At 40.6% G+C, this 16,857-nt stretch overlaps 1 protein-coding gene across 3 annotated transcripts in view; it reads right to left on the bottom strand.

Annotated features, from left to right (window-relative positions):
- The window catches only part of SLC44A1 (solute carrier family 44 member 1), a 200,485-nt gene that overhangs the window by 60,343 nt on the left and 123,285 nt on the right, over positions 1-16,857 (bottom strand). For all 3 annotated transcript variants that reach the window (XM_082695097.1, XM_082695099.1, XM_082695098.1), the window contains exons 8-12: positions 15,890-16,029; positions 14,052-14,238; positions 12,642-12,807; positions 11,075-11,231; positions 10,278-10,361 (exon numbers count right to left, since the gene is read on the bottom strand). In XM_082695097.1, coding sequence (XP_082551223.1) covers positions 10,278-10,361; positions 11,075-11,231; positions 12,642-12,807; positions 14,052-14,238; positions 15,890-16,029 — 734 coding nt within the window. The remainder of the gene's footprint in view (positions 1-10,277; positions 10,362-11,074; positions 11,232-12,641; positions 12,808-14,051; positions 14,239-15,889; positions 16,030-16,857) is intronic.

Genomic DNA, 16,857 nt, shown 5'->3' with positions numbered 1-16,857 from the left:
CTCATCTTCCTGGAAAGCAAGGTGTGAAGGGATGAACTGCCAGGGCTGTTTGGCCAACATAATGGGAAGAGCCTGAAGCTGCTGGAGGTAACAACATGAACGGGAGGGCAAGGCTACCGTCATGGAAGCAAGAGCAGAGAGAAACCAGGGACTTGTACTTGGTGACAATGTTTGCACGATTAGGAACTAGCCACGTTTTTGGACTTTGGCCTAAGAAGCTAATAAATTGCTAAGAATCTCTCTCCCTCCCCCTCCCCCTTTCTCACTTTCTCTTTTTTAGGCCAGATGGAGCTGGCTTTCTGTCCCTTGTAGGACTGGGTCCCAGGTGACACACTTTTATTCAATTATACCTGCTTCTGCTGCTCCGTGTCCTCTCTGACCCTCTGTCACAGACTCTGATTTTTTTCCCCTTTGTACAGTGCATTCTAGAATAGGACTGACATTTTCTGGGAAATGTGAATACATGCTAGAACATCAAATACATCTGAGTCGTAGGAAGTGAAAGTATGTAGGCTTTGTGGCTAAAACTTATAATCCCGAGGAATTTTTGGTTTAGTGTGGACTTAAATTGTTGGTGAGTCCAAAATGTTCAAGTTGTTGGAAAACTGCTGCACATGAAGGGCTTACTTTACATTGTGTTGTCTGTGAAATACTGTTTTCTTTTTTTATTATTATGTATTTATTTATTTATTTGATAGAGAGAGAGGTCACAAGTAGGGAGAGAGAGAGTGGGAAGCAGGCTCCCTGCTGAGGAGAGAGCCCAACGCAGGACTCGATCCCAGGACCCTGAGATCATGACCTGAGCCGAAGGCAAAAGCTTAACCCACTGAGCCACCCAGGCGCCCCGGAAACATTTATCTTTTAGAAAGATTTTATTTATTAGAGAGAAAGAAAGAGTAAAGGGAGGGACAGAGGGAGAGAGAGAGAGAGAGAGAATCTCAAACAGACTCCCTACTGAGCATGGAGCCTGATGCCGGGCTGAATCTCATGACCCTGAGATCATGACCTGAGCCAAAGCCAAGAGTCAGATGTTCAACCAACTGAGATACCTTAGGTGCCCCTGTAAATAAAGTCTTTTTCTTTCTTTCCTTTTTTTTTTTTTTAAATTTTATTTATTTGAAAGAGAGAGAGAGAGAGCACAAGCAGGGTAGAGGGAGAGGGAGAAGCAGACTCCCTGCTGAGCAGGAAGCCCAATGCAGGGCTCGATCCTAGGACCCTGTGATCAGGACCTGATCCAAAGGCAGACGCTGAACTGACTGAGCTACCCGGGGTCCCATTTTTTTTTTTTTAATTGAAATATAGTTGGCACATCATGTTACATCAGTTTCAGCTACACAACACAGTGACTCCACAACTCTGTAAGTTATGCTCTGCTCACAAGAGTGGCTACCGTCAGCCACCACAGTATTACAACAGCACTGACTATTTTCCCTATGCTGTACATTTCATCTCCATGACTTATTTATTCCGTAACTGGAGGCCTGTATCTCCCACTCCCATTTAAACACTGAGCTTGGGAGACACAGTCTTTATTTTATGAATGTTCCTCTTGTATGCTTGTTAGTTAATAGGAATTTCATATGAAGATGAAGTCTGAGTCACCAAAAATTTGTTGCCATTACACAGTTAAATTCATTGATTAAAAATACAGAGTATTTTAGGGCCAAGGAAAGAACACTACAACTGAGTAGGACACTAATTTTTCACCAAGGGAGCAGTATATAATGATGCTCTTTGAGAAAGACGGTATGATTTTGCTATATACAACTCCACTAAACAAATTGGGGTAATTTATTATCGGAACATACTACTACATTGTGTTCGCAGTTCTTTTTATCTCAAAAGCTAATATACAGAGTCTTTTAAGGAAATGATACTATTAAATTGTTCTGGTAGCAATAATTTGTTGCTTGCTCTCATATATTGTCATCAGCCAGTGTTTCTTATCAGTTCAAAGGCAGCAAGCACCAAAGAGTTAATCACCTAACTGCAGTGGTCTACATTTCTTCATCTACAAAGCTTCTTTTCATATATTCTGCCAAATGCCTCAATGACATAAAAATAAACTATACTTTTGATCTTACGTAATTTTAACTCTGCCGAAAGATAATGGAGAAGAACTTCTCAGGCCTGATCTATTCTCAGAGAACCAATACAATTCCCTCCATATTCAAAACAAACAAAAAATGCATTTAATTATTTATTCTAAAGCAGAGGTTGAAAAACTACCACCTGTGCACCAAATCTGGCCTCCTTCCTACTTCTGTAAATAAAGTTTTATCAGAACACAGCCATGTTCATTTGCTTACATGGCATTTATGGCTGTTTTCAGGCTACAATGGCAGACCTGAGCAAATGGGACAGAGTCTATATGGCCACAAAGCCAAAAATATTTACTATCTGTTCCTTGACAGAAAACTTTGCTGATCCCTGTTCTTGAGTACTGCCCAGGAACAGTATCACCCTTGTCTACAGCCTATGGAACCCATCTTCTTATCCCTTCAATCTTCTAGTACCTTTCTCTGCAACTTCAAAGTCCTCCAGCATCTTTCACCAAAATGCTTCAGTTCAACGACAGACATCTAATGATTTGAAATAGAACATCCCATAAGGAAAATACCTTACTTCCTCTATCCCAAGACATGATCAAGAAACGAATGTCAGTTACTTAGTAACAGATTTCCAGGGGAAGATACTCTGTCACATTAACTATATATATTGATTATGAGATACTTTCTGAAGTTAAAAAAAAAAAAAGCATTATGATATCTAGAATCAAAGATATTGGATAACCCATTTAAATCAAATAGGTAGTGTCTTCAATTTCACCTCCTCAATGAGGATCAACGACTCACTCTTAAGTATGCTATTCTCCCCTTTCCAGTTTGAAAAGGATCTTCTCTGAAAGAGACAGAAGCAAGAGAGGACCCATTTACCTCCAATCTCTCTCCCCTAACATCAGACCAGCTGACTCAGAGAAGGCCTAACATCTCCAGACTAAACCATAAAAGCTTTTCTGTTTTTCAGTCATTTCAGAAGAAATCATGATTCCTCCTCTCCTGCTTCCTCCTTCTCTCCCCATGCTGCCCCACCCATCCCATCTACATGTAGAGCAGAAGCCTATTTATTTGTGGACCTGGAAGAAGGCAGCAATAATTTTTCTCTACTCCTAAGTTCCAGGGCTGGATATGCTCCTAGAAATTTAGCTTTCTTGGCAATATTCCTACAGATCTGTGCAACTCCTTTTGTAGTCAACCTAACCGAAAAAAGTTAAGTGGATATTTCGTAAGCTCTTTCTCCCACTCCCAAGGCAGAAAGATGAGCTGCATGTGACACACACAGGTCAGGATGACCTCAGCAGGAGGAAAATTGTGCTACAGATCACAGCAGGCCAGTGAAAATTTCCTTCTACTTCTCTACCTCCTAGTCTGAAAGGATTCATGCTAAAGTGCTCAAGAAATTCTGAGTTCTTTGTGCCCTTCCCTATTACTGTTCTCTGAACTTTCTGTTGAGCTACTTGGTTGAGATTTTTTCCAGCCCACCTCCTTTCTCACACAGCCTTCCTGATCTTGAGTAAACCGCCCACAGAGAGGCATCGATGATTAACATGTAGCTTTAGCGAGTGCTCAAAATGTGCGCAGGCAGGATGGAGGCCTGAAGGCTATATAACTCCCAGAAGCAAGATAAAGGTAATCACCCTCCAGGAAGCGATTTAAAAGGATGACTGTTAGGCCCAAGTGGTAACATATGTGTGTGACAGGATGAGGTGAAAAAGTCCTGGTCACATGGAAGAAAATGTTGAGGTGGAAGGTCACCACGTAGATAACCCAGGTCTGCTTGGCCACATGTCCCAGAACACATCTACATTTCTGTACCTTTCCTTTCTTCACTTACAGACTTAAAAATTCTCTTCAAATTTAAAACCCCTTTAGGGGGCGTCTGGGTGGCTCAGTTGGTTAAGCAGCTGTCTTCGGCTCAGGTCATGACCCCGGAGTCCTGGGATTGAGTCCCACATCAGGCTGCCAGCTCCACAGGGAGTCTGCTTCCTCCTCTGACCCTTTCCTCTCTCACTGTCTCTCTCTCAAATAAATAAACAAAATCTTTTAAAAAAGAGATAAAATTTAAGATCTTTAGAGAATAATAGGAGAGAGCTAGACAATAATGGTAGGTAAAGGGAACAGATATGTACAACTCTATGTGTGGATTGTTATGAATTAAGTAAGGGAAAAGGTAATTAAAATTATCCCTTTCTTGTTTTGAGTGAGGAATGGAGGGGGCAAAAGTCCCACCAACATCATTCATTTCATTCAGTTTGGTTCTAGATTCTTAGACTGTTTAAGAGATATAAGAATTAATAATATGTCACAAATCTTAAATTGTCTTTATTTTTTAATTTATTTTTAAAGAATTTATATATTTATTTTACAGACAGAGATCACAATCAGGCAGAGAGGCAGGCGGGGTGGGGCGGGGGGAGCAGGCTCCCCGCTGAGCAGAGAGCCCGACGCAGGGCTCCATCCCAGGACCCTGAGATCATGACCTGAGCCGAAGGCAGTGGCTTAACCCACTGAGCCACTCAGGTGCCCCAAAATTGATTGTCTTTAAAACCATCACTTGTTTTAGTTTATACAATGAAACATGAAAATTTGAGATGTTTGCATATTCTCTAAAATAATCTATACTCTAGTCTTCTTTATGTTGCATAAAATGGGTATTTATATGGAAAACAGGGTGATATCCTAGCAATAAGTACACAAACTTAGATTTGAAAACTTCCTCCATCTCTAGGTCAGATGGTCTGCGACAAGATGCTAGTCTCCATTTTCTCTCCAAAGGTAATGAGCCTTCCTTATAGAGTTGGAGAGAAAGTGATAATATAGATTAAATGCTTAGTATGGTATCAGGTATAGGTGCTCAAAAAATATTCTTTGCAATTCCCACTCCTACTTATGTCAAGACGAGCTTTATAATCTTAAAAGCTTGGCAGCCAGAAAGCAGATCCCCTCCAGTATTAAACTCCACTATCTCCAAATGGTGTCGAAGAAAACCGAGGCCAGAGTAATGCCCATAAGAAACAGATTCTAGACATCTCTCCACCCAAAGTGAATTCTGTTAGATGAGATGTACAATCACCTTCCTGACACATTAAGATAAGCACTGGTAGAAACAAAGAGCAGTTTATAGTTCACTTTATTTATGTGCAAAACTCTAACACCTATGCTATAAATACTTAATGGCTTATTTTGAAAACCCAAAGGTCATTTTTGAAGCCAGCTGTCTTCTCCATGCAGTATGGCACCGGACTATGGATGGGGCTTCCCAATTTCAGACTGAGCTGCAAAACAACTCTGGTCTAGTCTACCTCCGTACGAACCAACACTCCTCTACTATTATCCTCTAAGTACTGGCAACAAACTGGTGGCCCATGGTCAACTGACACTGTATGGCCCGGAGACCCTAGCAGCTCTGGCTCACTCAGATATACATTTTTTTTTAATTAGCTGTCAACATTTTAATAGCAGGAGATAAAATGCAAACATCCAGAATTCTGGCTTCGCTTGAGAAACTGGAAGAGTTAGAAACTGTCTGTAAATTCTCATTTGGCAAGAATATACCTGGGCTAAGAAGTGACTGTCTTCTTTGATTGGAATATAAACTCCCCAACTTGCCAGTCTCCACCACTCTCTGCTGCCTCGGACCCTGTCTGCTGCTCTCATTTGCATAAGCAAAATAATACACCTCAACTGGCCCAGCAGGCGTCTGCCCTGTCCAGCTCTGCTCAAGGCTTTTGACTTCAAAGCTGCATACGAATCTCAGGAGTGATAGCAAAAGAAAGGATGGGAGGAAAACAATGCAACAGGCATTAACTAATTATTAACCATTTCCAAAGAGTACACAGAACAGATCTCCGAATGGGAGACTCCATATGTAAAACGTGAGCCATGGTGCCTGGCACAGGATAAGTGCTTGATAAATATTAGCTGGCATTATAACTAGTATTATTATTTCACTGTACTCTATTGGATACTGCAAGGATAATTCCAGAATGTAAACAGGTGATGAGTTAAGAAATTTTTGAGAATTAGGAAGGAGGGATGCCTGCATGGCTCAAATGGTTAGGTGTCTGTCTGCCCCTGGAGTCCTAGGATGGAGCCTGGCACTGGGCTCCCTGCCCAGCAGGGAGTCTGCTTCTCCCTCTTCTCCTCCCTCGGTTCCTCTCTCTCTCTCTCAAATAAATTAATAAACTATTTTTTTTTAATGTAAAAGAAACTAACAATGAACAGTACTACAGAATAAGAGTCATCATTACAGAGGACTTGCTGTGTCCAGCCACATGCCTGGGGTATTACAGATATCATCTCTGCATCCTCACGGTCATGGGCACTATAGGTGCTATTATTATCACCATTTTACAGATGACGTGTATAGACCGATAAGACAGTCTGTAAGTAATGTTTACTGCACTGAAGTAAAGTCTTAGAAACTTTTTTCTCGAAGCTAATAGTATTTCAATGAAGGTAACTTATGTTACCACGGTCAGATCATGGGTGATGTTTTGTTTTGTCTTGGTTTTCCAAACTCTTCCGTATTTTACATTCTATTGACTTTTAAAGAAAATAGATACATATTTGGAAATACCTCTTGTTTTATCTTTGCCAGAGCTCTTTTATCTTAGAGTAAAACACTGAGAGTTCTTTATAAAACAATAAAATGGAGGAGGAGCGATAACATTTACTAGGTGATGACCAGGAGCCAGGCACTGTCAGAGTTGACTTATCTGCATTATATTTCATCCTTACCTAAAGCTTATGAGGACAGGTATATTTTTCTCCACTCCCTGAAGAAGGAAACGGAGACTCTGAGGTTGCATTGAGCTTGCCAAAGAGCTAAACTGTTGGGATTGAAACACATCTGCAATATCTGGGCTCTCTCCACTGTATCTTCCCCCAATTATCAACTGTGCCTTTTCCAACAAGGCTATAAAAGTATGGATTCAATCCAATGTGTATGGGGAAAAAGGAACTTCATTTTCAGAAAGCGGTGATAAACACCAGAGAGGAAAGGAAAGGTATGAGCCTCCTGTTATCTTGGTGCCAGCTCTGGCTTGATTTCTAGCAGAGCACTAATCTCAGAACTGCCAAATGTATGCAGCAGCGCTGAGAAGAACGCCCCTTCAGACACCAGCAGATCATACTCTTGGACCTTATTGCTTTTTTTTTTTTTTCCAAATTTTAGACAAGTCTTTAGAGCTCATCTATTCAGTACTGCCATGATTCCTGTCACCTTAAATACTTTAAATGGATGGATGCCCACCCAGCTCTGAAACATTTCACAGGAACAAGGATTAAAAGAATTCCAGTGGCAACTGATATTTAGGCTTAAACCTCTCATGCTAGGAAGTGTTCCAATGTCTTCAATCTGTTGACCTCACTTCAAGTGAAATTCCTGGGCAAAACAGGAAGCAGCTGGTAATCAGTCCCCAGAGGGCAGCATTTCCTATTCCCAAACAGACCTAAGTATTCATTACTCTCCTGAAACCTTCACTCATTTATTACTATGTTACTGCTTCCCTTGTATCTTCAAACAATGAAGATCCAAAATGCACAAAACCTGTGCAAAAAAAGACCAATCTGAAGTTTGGATATACAACTCAGGACTGCACTAAATTGCTGATTCATGTTCATCTTGGGATGAGCTGAGAATTTTGGATTTTTTCACCTGGTTACTAAGCATCTTACCATCATTTGATTTGTTCTCTTCCTTCAGTAAAACTGCACATCTCCTTTTTGAAACACTTTCTTTTGGTTTTGACTGCTAGTCTTTTTGTCTGTTAGTCTTTAAAATCCAAATATTCACTGATTAACAATTCATCCAGAAAACATTTATTTTTCTTCCTTTTTTTTTTTTAAAGATTTTATTTATTTATTTGACAGACAGAGATCACAAGTAGGCAGAGAGGCAGGCAGAGAAAGAAGGGGGGAAGCATGCTCCCTGCTGAGGAGAGAGCCTGACGCAGGACTCGATCCCAGGACCCTGAGATCATGACCTGAACCGAAGGCAGAGGCTTAACCCACTGAGCTACCCAGGCACCCTGAAAACATTTATCTTTTAAAAAGATGTTATCTATTTGAGAGAGAGAGAGGGCATGAGCAGGGAAAGGGGCAGAGAGAGAGGGAGTAACAAGACTCCCCACCGAGCAGGGAGCCCAATGCAGTAGTCAATCCCAGGACCCTGGGATCAACAGAATGAACCACTCAGGCGCCCCTCTGAAAACATTTAAAGACCACTTATTCTATACCAAGCACTGTGATAGTCTCTGGAGAGACAAAACTAAGATCCCTGTCTTTGAGGAGCTAAAGGTCTAAATGTGGAGATAAATATATAAACAGACAATTTCCATACACTGTTTTCAGTGTTTTCATAGAGGTATGAACCTGTGTTGTGAAAAATTGGCAGGGACTGAGAGAAGACTGCTTTGAGGTGACACTCAGGCAGAATCATTAAGGATTGGAAGGAGTTAGCCAAGCGTTGGAAGGAAGTCATTCCAGGCATGTTTGGTTAATTGCGAGAGCAAAAGGTTCCTGTGGGAAGGTGGTAGAAATTGAGAATGGAGAGGTGGGTTTAGCATCTCTCTCTGCGGATGAGCTATTTAGTGATGGGTACGAAATGTAATGATGATTATTTTTAGTGCATCTATCAACTTTTTGATAAGGATGACTTGGTCCTAAACTGAATTTTAAGGAATGTAATTTTTCAAATTGCTGTGGTTGATACTAATTATTTTTAATAACGACCTTCCAAACACTTTACATCCATACAGTATTACAATCTACAAGAATTTATTTTGCTAATGAAATGTTGTGCCTCCTTCTTCATATTAACCACAGAAATCCAATAAAGCAAACTCCAGGAACGCTAACCACCGCAAGGACTACCGTCCTCGGACTACCCTTGAGTGAATGGAAAACACATTGCTACTCCTGAATCACTTAGTCATAAATGGTGAGAAAGTCCATTTCTATCTTTAGTCTATTAAAAGAGGGTATTGGCACATCACAATTGATTTTCAAGAAATGGAGAGAAGTGGTTAAAAAAAAAAAATGAAGAAGATGGGAAGAGTGAGTCCCGGCAAGTCCTGTGTGCCCAGGCACAGCAAGACAGAAAAACAAGCTGCTCCCTAAGAACAGTTATTCTGTAATACCAGTTCTTCCATTTGACCCAAGAAATGATAGCATTCCTCTGACAATATTTCCCAGGCTAGTATCACAGTCTTTAAGCAGCTGGATTTCTCCTGCCAAAAAGTATCAGGATAGAGAGCACACTAGTCTTGAACAATAGTAGAACTGAAGGACAGGATGCCTGGCTGGCTCAATGGGTTAAGCCTCTGCCTTCAGCTCAGGTCATGATCTCAGGATCCTGGGATTGAGCCCTGCATTGGACTCTCTGCTCAGCAGGGAGCCTGCCCCCCCCCCCCCGCTTCTCTCTCTGCCTATTTGTGATCTGTCATAAATAAATAAAAACTTAAAAAAAAAAAAAAAAGAACTGCAGGGAAAAAAAGAGTTTAAGTGTCACAGTGACTTTTCATTAAATTAAAGCTTTCAAACAACATTCATTTAAAAAAAGTAGGCTCTGTACCCAGCATGGGGCTTGAACTCACAACCCTGAGATTAAGAGTCATATGCTCTATGGAATGAGCCAGCCAGATACCCCTCAAACAGTATTTAAAAGAAGAATTAAAGAAATCCAGCTAGAGTAGACAGGTTCTTAGGGAAAATCAAAGATGAAAGGATGTTAATTAAGGGATAAAAGATAAATGTTTTTCCTTAAAGATGAACCCTAATGATATTTTATCCTTATAATTAGTAATAATAAGCCTTGGTAAGAATATTTATCACTTTTAAAAATAAGACTATGATAGGAGCACCTGGGTGGCTTAGTTGATTAAGTGTCCACCTTCAGCTCAGATCATGATCCCAGTATCCTGGGACTGAGCCCCACATTGGGCTCCCAGCTTGGCCGGAAACCGGCTTCTTCCTCTGCCCTTCCCCCCCTGCTTATGCGCAAGTGCGCAGCTCTCTCTCTCAAATAAATAAATAAAATCTTAAAAAAAAAAAAGAATATGATAGAAATAGATATACCTGAACACGCTACAATATACCAAAACATGGGAAATACATAAAATCTTTCAAGTAAGCTCAATTATTTTATCTTGGAAGAAGAAACGATGAACCTGTCTTTAAAAGTGAGTGTTAGACTGATTTTTTAAAATCTTTTACCTGATTTAGATAATTTAGGCACTTTTCAAGACACCAAAGGCAACAAATGCAAGATTTCAGCACACATCGAGCACAAGCATTTTCCTGGGAAGGACAAAAATTTGAAATAATTAAAAACCAAAGAATCAGATGATCATACCGAAAATTCCAAATGTTAGAAAAATAAATAAAAGTTAAAAAAAATCAAAACCTATGTTTCAAGGCCTCTACACCCACACCCTCTTTTCCCTCAAAATGTAATAGCTGAATTAGTTTTAATTTAATTCAACAGCTATTTAGTACCTACTGCATATAAGATAGAGTAAGGTATCTCAGACCAGAAAGGAACTTATACTACTGTAGAAGAAAAAAAATGCTAAATATAAAAAAAGGTTAGAATCAGAATATGCAGTAGATCCTAGTGTGATGAGAGTGGAACACAGAGATGACATCATCAAAGAGGAGGAGTAATCAGGGAAGGCTTCTGGGAAGATGTGTCATGTGAGCCAACCTGTGTTGAAATGCATGTTATCTCCATAGTCAGGGACAGGGAGCAGGCTCCAAGGAGGAGGGTGTGAGTCAACATAGAGGAAGAGAAGCAAGGGGTACTTTGCCAAACCAGTGATATGATGGATTTGCCAGAGCATATAGAGAGCAAGAATAGGGGATAAGGCAGAAGGGCTGGATTCTGTTTGCAGGGATTTTGAAGAAAACATTCACAGCTACGGACTTAACATCACTGGGAGCTTTACCACATGCAGAGCTGAGGTCTGGAATGCGAAAACCACAGAAAGCCCCAAAATTTTTTCTCTTCTTACCTTTCCTTTGAGCTGACTGTGCATGTACATAAGGATCATTCGTGGAATTTTGACTAACGTGATAATGAAAGATCCTTTTGCCACCGTACCCAGGTGATAACGAATAAGGCGATTCACTGATGCCAAAATAGGTGTAAATGGCAAATTCCTTTTATCCCTATTTAAAAAGTAACCAAAAAGACAGTTAAAACAAAGCCTAAGTACAGGAATGGTTTTAAGCCCAATGAAGTGAAAAAATCAGTTCATCTAAAAAAAATTCTAGCTTTGTGGCAAAATGGCAAAGAAATATATAGCTAATACAGATGCTACTGATGTACCAAATAAAATTAATGCTTCATTTCTCTATGGTAGTTTCATGGGGTTCTTAGGCTCTTAAGACTTAAAGTAAAATGAAACTGTGCTTTGAAAGCTTTTCCTCATAAATACTTACGGAATTAAATGTACAACCAAAAAATGGAACTTAAAAAAAATGTTTAGGGTAACAGTCGGTTAGGCATCTAGATCTTGGTTTCAGCTCGAGTCCTCATCTCAAAGGTCGTGAATCAAGCCACATATTGGTTCCATGCTCATGTGGAATCTGCTTAAGACTCTCTCTCCCTCTGCTCCTCCCTACCTGCTCTCTTTCTCCCAAATAAATACATAAATCTTAAAAAAAAAAAAAAAAAGATGTTCAATCTAGACCTGGTACCTCATTGTAATAGAAAATTGTAAGGCCTACAACTTATATTCAGCTCTGAAGTTAGGAAAGGGAGTCACAATACTTATTGTGATCCAAACAAATTAAAAAGGCATGTTATCTTTTGACGGACCTTTAAGTTGTTATTTTTTTTTAAAGATTATTTATTTTAGAGAGCACAAATGTGAACAACAGAGGAAGAAAGAAGGAGCGAGAATCTTAGGCAGATTCCACGTAACGTGGGGCTCCATCTCACGACCACGAGATTGTGACCTGAGCCAAAACCAAGAGTCAGAGGTTTCACTGACTCCACCACCCAGGGGCCCCAATAGAAAAAGAACAAAAGACGGTATAAGATTTATTCTTCTGCTAAATATAATTGCAGTGATATCATGACTTGCTGTTCTGATTAAATTTTTTTGAGGAACTTAAAGAAAAGTATAAAGATTAAAGTAATAATCTCCCATGTTCCTACTGCCCAGAATTATCAGGTATAACATTTTGTCATATTCACTTCCAACTGCTTTTTAAAGACATGAAACTTGGCATGGCTGGGTGGCTCAGTCGTTAGGCATCTGCCTCTGGATCAGGTCATAATCCCAGGGTCTTGAGATCGAGCCCCACATCAGGATCTCTGCTCTGTGGGAAGCCTACTTCTCCCTCCCCCACTCCCCCTGCTTGTGTTCCCACTCTCACTGTGTCTCTCTCTGTCAAATAAATTTAAAAAAAAAAATTAAAAAATTAAATTAAAATTAAATTAATTTTAAAAAATAAAAAAAAAAATTTTAAAAAAAGAAGAAAAGACATGAAACTCTTACAGCCTCACCTCCGTGTCCTTCAGACACAATCCCTTAGATGATCTTAAGTTTTCTGACGAGTATAAATTCTCACCTAGTAAAATAGTATGTTACCACGGCCCCCGCCACAGTCATCTGCTGACAGGCCAGGATGAATTCGCTGATCCATATCAGGCCCACTGCATGGAACCACCACATGTACTGCAGAGGCCCAGAAACTCTGAACTCCACAAAGCCTTGCTCATTCTGAACAGCACTGCCTAGGAGAATATCAAGGAAGGAAAAGAGAAACACATACAGCACAAGCTAAGCCATAGGGCTATTCAATGTAAGGCATTAATCTAATTCCCAACGACAGCCCCCTCCCACCCCCTCCACCCCTCTAATGCGCCCCCCTCACTTTCCCCCAAACTACTGACTTTATGACTTTATGATCACAGTGCTACTGAATTAGGAGACAAAAATAATTATCACTTGAAAAGCTGTGAAGCCAGACATTGTACAATGAAGCATTTTGTTTTCCCCGAAGGCATCATATAGTTTTTAAAAGGTCTTCTATTTGAATACAGTCCTTACCATACCGGTTAATTTAGGCATGAATTTTCAAATACTTTCATTTTTTTTTTTCAGAGCTATTTATGACTCATCCAATAATTATATACCTAAATCATTAGCAATGGATGGAAATTCATATATTTTCAATTGGTGAATGTTGCTAAATGGCCAGAGAGTTCACATACAAGCCTACAATACTTGTGCCACTCCTCACCATTAATTCCATTTAGGGGTCTTTTTTTTTTAAATTTATTTTTTTAATTTTTTATAAACATGTAATTTATTTTTATCCCCACGGGTACAGGTCTGTGAATCATCAGGTTTACATACTTCACAGCACTCACCATAGCACATACCCTCCCCAATGTCCATAACCCCACCCCCATTCTCCCAACCCCCCTTCCCCCAGCAACCCTCAGTTTGTTTTGTGAGATTAAGAGTCACTTATGGTTTGTCTCCCTCCCAATCCCATCTTGTTTCATTTATTCTTCTCCTATCCCCTTAACCCTAGGGGTCACTTTTGATATGAAGTGTGGTTGTAAGCAAGTCTGAGACTCTAACTATGAATGGTATCATCACAAGGAACTCTACTTAGGTTCAGATCTTTTGCAAACTAGAAAATCCCAAGGAAGCAAGCTGATCTTTGGCTGTAACTGGATTTAAGGCAACCCCACAGCCACCCTGCATTCAATCTGTTTGAGAATGAATCCAAATGTCTGAATCAGTTTTGGAGTGTACTTCAAAGCCATGACCTGGTTTAGACCCACTCTGCTAGGATGATCTAAAAACCACACACAGGGAATGGGTTGGTGAAGAGCTGTGACCACTACTAGTTCTGAGGGCGATCAGACCTCAGTCATAAATGTCTGAGAATTATACCTTAAGTTTTAAAATAATTTAACACGAATCAGATTCATCACTGAGAGAAAGAAGCAGCAGGTCTTCTTACCAGCGGTGCCAAGAAAAAGAAGTGTCATGATCCAGTACGCCCAAAATAAGACAAGAGCAAAGAAAGTCCAAAAGGGTTGGAAGACTAGCAGCGGCAAGTGAATGAAGACCTTGCCAGCCACGTGGAACAGGGCGATGGTGAGAGCAACGCGCTTGCGCATGACCAGCATGATCAGGAACAAGATAACCTGTGTCCAGAGAAGGCAGAGAAAGGCTCCCGTTAGTGTCTTGGGCAGGAAACACAGGAACCGAACAATGGCGGACATTTTTAACATAACCCTTCCTTTCAAATGGGGTTAGGACTATTATTCTCTGAATCCCCAAAATACTTTATCAGTCTTGTGGCACTTAGCGCTCTCGTTTGTACACTGAAAACATCCTTAAAACTAAACATAAAAGGATTTCTCAATTAATAAGTCCTAGAATTCTCCTACTTTACTTTTCTACTCATTATGAATCAAAATGGGCTGTTTGTCAGTCGGGATGAGGCTCTGAATTTATCTGGATAGATACACACCTGTCACTCTGGAAACAGGGGAGAAGACAATACACCCTGATTACAAAATCAGAGGCCGTATTTGTACCTCACCTCCTTTATTGGACCAAGAGCCCCTAGACAGCAGGGTCGATGTCAGATTTCCTGCCCTGCACACCCTCACCCGGCCTTGGGTGAGGACCGGTGAAGGATACTTTAAATTTAAAAAAAAAAAAGAAGAAGAAGAAGAAGAAGAAGAAGAAGAAGAATTGTACTTAAAGATGATTAATACATATTTAGATAATAGTAACAAATAGATACCTTTTGGGACAAATGGTTTTGTGTGGCTTTTTAAATTTTTATTTTTATTTTTTTTTTTAATTTTATTTATTTGACAGAGAGAGATCACAAGTAGGCAGAAAGGCAGGCAGAGAGAGGGGAGGAAGCAGTCTCCCTGCGGAGCAGAAAGCACAATGCGGGGCTCAATCCCAGGACCCTGGGATCATGACCTGAGCCAAACAAAGGCAGAGGCTTTAACCCACTGAGCCACCCAGGCGCCCCGGCTTATTTAATTTTTAAACCTCAATTAAAAGCTTGGGATTGGTCTGAGAAGTGTCTGAGATTTTTTTTTCCTTTTTTCACCGAGGAGAAGATGAACCGAAGATACGAGTACAGATTATTTAACCACATGTTCATTGGTAATCTACTGTAGAGTGCCTAGCCAGCAGGGCTCACCGACTTGGAATAATGTTGTTAAAAGTTGAAAAGGCAAAAAAGGGAAAATAATTAGTGAACAAGTAAAAGAAATGATATGAAGTAGTGTGTTTCTTTACATACTTTAGGAAAGAAAACTATTTTTAGGGCCGCCTGGGTGGCTCAGTTGGTTAAGCGGCTGCCTTGGGCCCAGGTGATGATCCCAGGGTCCTGGGATCAAACCCCTCATTGGGCTCCTTGCTCCGTAGGGGGAGCCTCCTTCTCCATCTTGTCCCCACTTGTTTTCTCTCTTGCCATCTCTGTCTCTCTCAAATAAATAAAAAATTAATTAAAAAAAAAGGAAACTTTTAAAAAAGGAATTCTATTATGACAGTAAGATAACATGTTCTTACAAATGATAATGTAAATATTCTAGGCGAAACTCCTCTCTCAACAGGCAGGCAGTGCAGAATAAAAGGTTGCATCAAATAACACTCATCAATTAGGGGAGCCTTCTGAACACTTTTTAGTGTTCCACACTGTGGGACAGAGATTTTCTCTCACGGAGGTCAGGGTTAGGCATGCAATAGCTAGAGGTGAGTTTCTGCTCCATTCACGATCCCTGTAAAGAAAAACGTAAACCTGAAAGATCCACCCACGCCCATACTCACTGTGAACACTGTGGCTGAAATGGCATAGATGAGGAGGGCCCGAAGATTGTCTTCAGCTATTTGAAGCTGCTCAGGAATCACAGTTTCTTTGGGAGACCTTCTTTGCTTTGCATATAGCCACCACAGTACCCCTGTGCCACCTGGGTTCAAAAACCAATTGTTTTGGAAATAAGTAGCACGAGAAAATGCGTAACATAAATCTGCCCTTTCCTACACATCACTGTGGGACTGATACAGCAACAATCCATTTGGCGGGGGTGGTGGTGGTGGTGCATGGCTGTAACTTTTTGCAGACATAAGGGGAGCTCCAATTACTCCTTTCTCATCGTTCACACTAGGTCTTAGACATATTCCAGTGTATCAAATAAATGTCCTCCAGCCATATTTATTATTTTTTAAAGATTTTATTTATTTTACAGACAGAGAAAAAGCACAAGTAGGCAGAGCAGCAGGCAGAGGGAGAGGGAGAAGCAGGCTCTCTGTGGAGTAGGGAGCCTGATGTGGGACTCGATCCCAGGATCCTGGGATCATGACCTGAGCCGAAGGCAGCACTTAACCGACTGAGCCACCCACGCGTACAGCCATATTTATTATTGACACTGAAGTTCAGAGAGAGCCAGCAAAGACAGGTACCCCTGAGAGGAAGTGATCATGAAGAGAGAGTCAGAGCCTGTTGGGACCTGAGGAGCTTGTAGGAAGCAAGTAAGGGTCACAGAAATCAGTAATGAAGCTGAGGACTGAGGAAAGGAAAGATCCTCTTTGTTGTGCTATCACAGTAACCCCAGTGCCTCCTGTGGAAACAGTCATGCAGTTGATACAGTATTTGTACAATGAGCAAATGAAGATGAAAGGAGTAATTCCCACCAAAAGCAGGAACAAAGATAGGAGATCTCTGATAGCTTGCTAGCGGTGTGTGCTAGGGATGGGAGTTTTTCTTCCTGTCACTGGTTCAGAGATCACAAGAGCTA

This window comes from Mustela nivalis, assembly GCF_964662115.1.
Source record: "Mustela nivalis genome assembly, chromosome: 13".
Taxonomy (NCBI): Eukaryota; Metazoa; Chordata; class Mammalia; order Carnivora; family Mustelidae; genus Mustela; species Mustela nivalis.
The sequence above is the reverse complement of the archived record's forward strand: the minus strand, read 5'-3'. Positions and strand labels throughout refer to the sequence as shown.